Source organism: Pantherophis guttatus, chromosome 4 (genome assembly GCF_059756535.1).
Source record: "Pantherophis guttatus breed Tessera chromosome 4, ASM5975653v1, whole genome shotgun sequence".
Classification (NCBI taxonomy): domain Eukaryota; kingdom Metazoa; phylum Chordata; class Lepidosauria; order Squamata; family Colubridae; genus Pantherophis; species Pantherophis guttatus.
In genome coordinates, this window is record NC_142066.1 from 37516933 (window position 1) to 37524899 (window position 7967).

General features: G+C 34.5%; 1 protein-coding gene across 1 annotated transcript; it reads right to left on the reverse strand.

Annotated features, from left to right (window-relative positions):
• Positions 1–3272: 3272 nt before the first annotated feature.
• Positions 3273–4223, reverse strand: LOC117668764 (olfactory receptor 11L1-like). The gene has a single exon (XM_034422827.2). The coding sequence runs from the start codon at positions 4209–4211 to the stop codon at positions 3273–3275; it is 939 nt and encodes a 312-aa protein (XP_034278718.1). The 5' UTR covers positions 4212–4223.
• Between the last annotated feature and the right edge of the window lie 3744 nt (positions 4224–7967).

Genomic DNA, 7967 nt, shown 5'->3' on the forward strand with positions numbered 1-7967 from the left:
TCCTCCAGAAGACAAAAGGCATTCTCTACTTGTTCATCCTGCTTAACTATGGTTTGTCTTGGGTATAGCAGTTGCATTTTCATGTATGTAAGACCTTCAGGTAGCAATCAATCAACAAATAAAATTGTTCCTCTAATCAATACAGTATTAACTCCTTTGCTGAGCCCATTCATCTTCAGTTTGAGAAATAAGCATATGAAAGTTGCTGTAAAAACAATTTTTATAAAGTATGCAGTCTACTCAAGACAATTCACATACTCTCTATGAAGAACTGCTGAAAGTTGCAACAAATCTCTTCCTTCTGTGTGCTTTTGTATACCACTGATCAAGTTCAAGTTAAATAGACATGGATAAAAATAAACAACTCCCTTTTCTGAATGTCATATTAGCAGTTCATGAAAGAGTTGATCTCCTTGGCTATAGTATAATCTACACCTCAGAACTGCACCTTAAAAGAAAACTATGTATGAATATCAAGGGAAAAAAATGCTGGCAGGACTGGTTTTTCTGCAATATAATTATAAGGGATTGACAACCAAATATTCCTTCTGCTAGATAAGGAAAATCAGTGGAATCCTATCATTTTGCATTTAAAAGAATCAATTCTTAATAAAGATTGGTATTTTAATATTAAGAAGATATGGTAGTTATACAGAAATATTTAGTTTGAACCATTTTTTAAAATGCAAATATTGTTGTTCTTTTTTACAATTGTGTTCCAGTGCATTCCACTCTATGTATGCGTTTCTGATAGGAGACATTGAACTAAGTGTCTCTACTGTACTACACATTTAATAGATTTCAGGAGGAACATTGATTGAAAAAATGACATTGTTTCTGAAAACCAAAGCAAATGTATCTCTTGAAAATTGATTTCATATTCTTATTTTATTTAATTTCATTTTTTGAATGAAGTTACAAAAATGCTTGGACAATTATTAAAATAGAGAAAACATTCTGAAAAGATTTTGTTGTTGCTGCTGCTCTAGTAAACATAATAAAGTTGCTGATTTCAGGCTTTCCCTCACCATTGAATTTTATTCACAATGGTATTCAGTGATCCTTAGATAGCAGAAAACAAAAGTTGAATGAAATTTCTAGATTTCTTTCTCCTTCAGCTATCTCTGTTCATGTCCTGAAATCCTTGATTTCTTTCATGGGACACAGTAAGGGAAAAATTGTTGCTATGACATGTTTATTTCATAGTTAACTTGTTGAAAAGTAGTGGGGGGGGAACATTAATGAAAATGAAGTGATAGCTCAGACCACAGTTGTTAGAACCTAGCTCCTTTATTCTCATCCATTGCCAACTTGTGAATGACAAAGAGAAAACTATTATCTATCAAACATAAAGACATGAAAAAGAGGATATCCAATTCAAATGCAGTTGTTTAGGTCAGCATTTCCTTCTGTTCTTCAGAAAAGGATGGTTTAAAAAAACTCAGAGAAATTAGATATTTGGCACAAAAACTGTAGCATCTTTAATTATGCGGTTTTGAAGCCAGATAACTTTAAAGAATTTAATCTCCACACTATACTCCTGTATATATTAACTGAACATGTTTAGCTGCTGAATAAGATTTTGATGAATGACATGACCAGGTTATCAGGTTTACAAGAGCCTTTTCTGAATGATAGAGAAAACTGACAGAAAATGAGCATGTATGTATCAATATTTTGCATGTGACATAATATTATCTATAATTGGCTGTTCACGTAAAACAGATTTCCATTTCCTATGCTAGGGCGTAAAACCACTAAATTTGCACTGATTAATCTGCTAAAAATTCTTTCTAAATGCTGTAGCTCTAGCACCATTCCCATTGTTTGAAAATTTTTTTACAGTATTTTAGATAAAGTGAAAATGATGCCATAGATGGTAAATACCCTTTTCAGTTACTTGTAATGGAAGGCTGTTCCATTACAACAGCCGTTGTAATGAACAGCCTTTCCATTACTACTGGAACAGTAACAGCTGTTGCTATGTTACTTATCTGTGTTTATTCTTGCATAAATAATTAAGCATACATGTACAGAAATGAAATGCATGGCCTATGGATAACGTTAACCATAAAAATGTGTATTAATTTAAATGATGAAAAACTTACTTAAACCAGAAAGGCATTTGTAACACAAAGAAACTTTAAATCTGTTTCCTTAGTTCTTAATACAATTTCTGTGTGGTTTTAATCAAACTTTGCCAATATGAAGTAGAAACATTGTTATATCCTTTGGAGTTCCATTATGGCGTTTCTTTTCCATTTTTTAAATCAATTTTTCCTGATGCTAAGCTAGTGTAAGTTGACAATATTTGAACTCTGAAAATGTTTAGTTCCCAGCATATCTCCATATAAATATTATTACATAATCATATAATTTAAGGGTCCGTATTAGTTTTATTCTGAAAGCTTGTGACTGGAGCTTCCTAACAAGTTTAAAGTAAATAAAGACAATTGAAAGTCTGTACAACATACTTACTTCATGCAAATATAATCCTGAAGATTATTTTATACCTCGTAATAAGAAAGGTTCATCAAAGGTTATAATATGGAATTCATAGTTTGAAAAGCAGATTACAGATAGAGCTCAATTTACAACCACAGTTGAGCCCAAAATTTCTATTGCTACATGAAATAGTTGTTAGGTGAATTTTGCCACATTTTACGACATTTCTTACCATAGTTGTTAAATGAATCATTGCAGTTGTTAAGTTAGTAACATGGTTGTTAAGGGAATCTGGCTTCCCCCTTGACTTTGCTTGTAAGGAGGTCACAAAAGGTGATCGCATGACCCTTGGACATTGCAACCATCTTAAATACGAATCAGTTGCCAAGACTGAATTTTGATCACATGACTTTGCAATGGTCATAAGTGTGAAAAAGGGCCATAAGTCACTTTTTCCAGTTTTATTATAACTTCTAACAGTCACTAAATGAACTGTTATAACTTGAGCACTACGTGTCCACATTACATCAAAGACAATCCTCCATTATCTACATGAGAAGGAAAAGACAAGATAATAGTATTTTATGCATAGTTAGAAATATAATAAAGATCATTGTCTTAGACTCGGGTTACAATTGTGTATTTCAACACATCTGATTTGACTGTGGAATTGAGGTTTGAAAATATTGCGATAGGAACTATCTATGCCAGTACATTAGAAATTATACATTTAGTAAAGTTATGATATTTCAGTTTACTAATGTTTTAGAAACAAGTGCAATGTAGAAATAACAGTAAATTAAAATATATGGCCACATTTCATTGCTTTACAAACTATGTTGGGCATATCTCTTCTGAATTAATTTTTGAATGGCTTCTCTGAAATCATTGTTCTTCAGACTGTAAATTACAGGGTTCAGAAGGGGTGTTATGACTGTGTAGAAAATAGAAATCACCTTATTCAGCTCCGAGGAAAAGTTAATACTGGGGCGAACATACATTGAGATCATTGTGCCAAAATATATTATCACCACAGCTAAGTGGGAGCCACAGGTGGAATACGCCTTTTTCCTTCCAGAATCAGAGGGGATTTTTAGAATAGTAATAATGATGAAGGCATAAGACACCAACGTAAGCAAGAAACATGTAAAAAGGACCAACAAAGAGAGCACAAATATAGTAATCTCAGTGACTGAAGTATCAGAACAAGAGAGCTTCAGCAAAGGTGGGATATCACAAAAGAAATGATTGATTTGGTTAGATCTGCAGAAAGATAATTTGGAGATCAGCAAAGATGGCAACAGTCCTGTGATGAGACCAATCACCCAAGACCCAATTGCTAGTCGAGTACAGGACTGACTGTTCATGGTTACTGTGTAATGTAGTGGATCACATATGGCCAGGAATCTGTCATATGCCATCACAGATAAAAGAAAGCACTCTGTTGCCCCCAGGAAGACAAAAAAGTAGAGCTGGGTAATGCATCCTTTGTAAGAGATGGTGTTGGTCTCCCAGAGAAGACTGCGGAGCATTTTAGGCACAATTGTGCTGGTATACCAAATCTCTAGGAAAGAAAGATTTTGGAGAAAAGCATACATAGGAGAGTGAAGAAATGGCTCCAACTTGACCACTGCAATGATAATCACATTTCCCGTGACAGTTAATATATAAATAAGTAAGAACAGAGCAAAAAGGATGATCTCCCACTTTGCAAAGATCTGGAACCCTAGAAGCTGGAATTCAGATATGGTACTGTGGTTCTCCATTTGCTTCAATGTTCTTAAATTCTCTTACAAATGTAACTCAATTGTAATATATTACTTCTATGAGGTGTGAGGAGACTGATGTCTAACAGCATCTTCATGTTACCATTCTTTATTTGTCAAATTGTCTACGAAGCATAGGGAAGATGATCCATGCTTATCATGACCTGGAATACTAAAAACAAGGATCAAATATTCCTGGCTAGTCTCCAGGAGAGATGATGGAGAAATCCACAATGCTCTTGTCAATTTCACCATTACTTCTTTATGTAGGCTACAGGGAAATTTTAAGTGTTTCCTTTAAAATGCCTGAAACTCAGGAACAAGAAAGAATTGCTTGCTTAAATAGGAGAATGGAGCAATAGCATCACAAATCAAACCACAGCTTCTCTTATGATACAGCTGGACCTTAATTGTGATCAAAAAGTGCTGACAGTGCTCGAATCCAAACATTCCAAGCTGTTTGCAAAAGTCTAGTGTAGAAATATAGTGTGAATATGCTGAAAGAAAGAGACAGAGAAATAATGATAGCAACTGTAAATAAAATTATATGTTTTAAAAATAAAAATGATGAATGAAGTTATTTTACATATACTTATACCAGAGCAAATATCATAAGTGAAATTATCACTTGTGATAATTGGAATTCAATGTCCTGACAATTTGGATGAGAACATCAATGCTTATTCAATCTATAAATGGGATAGTAATCTGACTAAATCAAAATAAAAATTAGACAAATCTAAGCATTGATGGAAATTGATGGAGACTGATATTCCACACAAATAAATATAAACTTTATATTTAAATAGAATACAAGAATTAGAAATTATATTAGTTATTCACAGAATTATGAGTAACTTGCACATTATGTTTAATACATTGTATGAAATCATATTCCTGATAAATTGCAATTGAGAGAGTTATTTTGGTGATAAATTGTTTTATTCTCTCCGTTTCCATCTATGATGTGGTTATTAAAAAAAATTCATGGACTTCAATACTTTTATTTATTTTATTTATTATTATTAGTCATATTTCTATGCTGCCCACTCTCCGAGGACTCTGGGCGGCTTACACCAAAGACAGTATACTAAATAGCATATTGCCCCCTAACAATCTGGGTCCTCATTTTACCCACCTCAGAAGGATGGAAGGCTGAGTCAACCTTGAGCCGGTGAGATTTGATCCGCTGATCCGCTGAACTAGCAGTCAGCTGCAGTAGCTGCAGTACTGCTCTCTAACCACTGCGCCACCTCGGCTCTTTTATATACATAATACAGAATTTAAATAATTCTTTTATCAGTTTTATATGAATGGATCGTGATTATACCTGAGAAATCTTAGAATAAACTTCCCTTTCTCATGTGCTGTGATCAGGATAAAAGCTATATAAATATCAAAAAATAAAAAATAAAAAAAATAAGTAGCAACAGTTAATCAGTAACAAATTAAACTGAACTATAGGTTCATATATAGATTCATCTATAGATTCCTATATTATTTTGGAACTGATAAATTAAACATGTAGTCTCACCTAAAAGGCCAGAGAAAACAATAAACCTATGATCAACCTTTTTTTTTTTTTTTTTAATTTGATTTATATGCCGCCCTTCTCCGGAGACTCAGGGCGGCTTACAGTGCGTTAAGCAATAGCCTTCATACTTTTGTATATTTATACAAAGTCAGCTTATTGCCCCCACAAACTGGGTCCTCATTTAACCTACCTTAGAAAGGATGGAAAGCTGAGTCAACCTTGAGCCTTGGAGAGATTCGAACCAGCAGTAAATTGCAGGCAGCTGTGTTAATAACAGGGTGCTTTAAACCACTGTAGTACCAAGGCTCTAGTACCTTGTTTCATTTCCTTTCAACAGCCAATAAGAAATTGCAAATTATTTGAAATAGTACCTTTCATTTAAGCATCCAGAGCTATAAAGAACATGAGGTGGGGCTTCCTCAGGATCCTATGTTTCTGATTAAAGAAACACAGACCATGATTATCAAGCTTTAGACATCACCTTAAGGAGAAAATTCTTTAAGGACCCACAAAAAAAATCAAGACTCATCTTTTGGGTATTAATAAAGAAGATCTTTTATCCCAAAACATGCAAGAAAGAAAAAGCTTTGAAGAAAAATATTGACATTAGAGATAGCCGAAAGTACAGCTGTTATTACTCTTTTGGGAATACAGAATATTAGGCTCAAAGCAATTTCATCACTATTTACTTCATGAAAAAAAATTAAGTACAATTGGTATGTCTCTATATACCTTGAAGATTGCATTTGCTGATTACTTTCTGAGGTCCCAGGACATTGGTGGTGCAACTGTCTTGATTCTCTCTGTAGCTTTCAGTATCATTGACCATAGCATCCAACTCCAGGAATTAGGAGTGGGGAGCATTGTTTTGTGGTGGTTCTTCTCCTTTCTCTGTAGCCCGCTGCAAGCAATGTTGGCAGGCAAAGCAAGTCCTTTGGAAAGAGTCCAGATAATCCATCTCCTATAGGATTCTCTGGAGCTGCACCATAATCACTTGTCAGCCATTTTTCCTAAAAGGGAGAGATAGGACAATGGACAAAAATGATCCACAATAGTGGGATCCAGCCTCTTGAAATGAAAGTGAACCAGCTGTCCTTGAATAGCATGAGGAATACTCTTCTTTCATTAACCATTTACTTGAACTTATCCATGTTACATCTATAAAAATTCTAGAAGCTTAGAGCTCATTCTGAATTGTATTTACTTGCTTTTTTTTTCACTCTTACTTAATGAATAAGGAAATGGGCAAGAGGGAAATCTTTACACTGCTGTAGAAAAACCTCAAGATTATTTAGGTTAACATTGGCTTATCAATGAAGTTATCAAAACCCCCTTACATCCCAGAGTTATTCACATACAGTCAAGATCAAGTCTCATTGTAAGCAGGGCTATGTGGATTGGGGCCAGATTTTTATAAGAATATGGAGCTTGGAACTTCAGCACAAGCTTGAACACTCAGCACTCTGCAAAATGGTCAGTTGGGGTCTCTCCACATTTGTTAATGAAGCTCCCAACAGCTGAAGTAAGAGCATCTTGTTTGGTAAAATAGAATAACAGAGTTGGGAGGGACCTTGGAGATCTTCTAGTCAGCTTTCTGCTCAAGTAAGAGACCCATTTCAGACAAGTGGTTGTCCAATATCAATCATCTAGTGATGATGCGCCCACAACTTCTAAAGGCAACTCTTTCTATTATATTTCTGTTTATACATGCCAACTAAAATTATTAATAATTACCTACTGCTGTGTTCATTGTTTCTAGATACTCAATCAATTGTCTGATACCTGTCCACAGCCTGACATTTGGCAAAATAGGATTATGGAACATCTACAGTGCACAAGCTAAGAAAAGTCTCAGCCAAAGGAGTTGCAAGCAAGTACTCATCATTCTCAAAGCAATATTTTACCTTGCAAAGTACTGCACAGCCATGGTACACTTAGAATTAAATAGAAGGGGCAAAAAAACAAAAAACAAAACTATGTCTACATCCCTGAATGATATTACTACCAAACCTTCCTTATATTGATGACAGGAGCTGGCATGTATGCAGATTGTAGTCAAATAAGTCAAGATGACAGCCATGAAGGGTGAACTAAATTCTACATATTCTTTTTTAGCTAGTTTCAATGCACATAAATTCAACTCTGTCAGGATCTTTTTGTATCCTGAGCCTGTCTTCTGAGGTGTTGGCTATTCCTGTCAGCTTGGTGTCATTTACAAATTT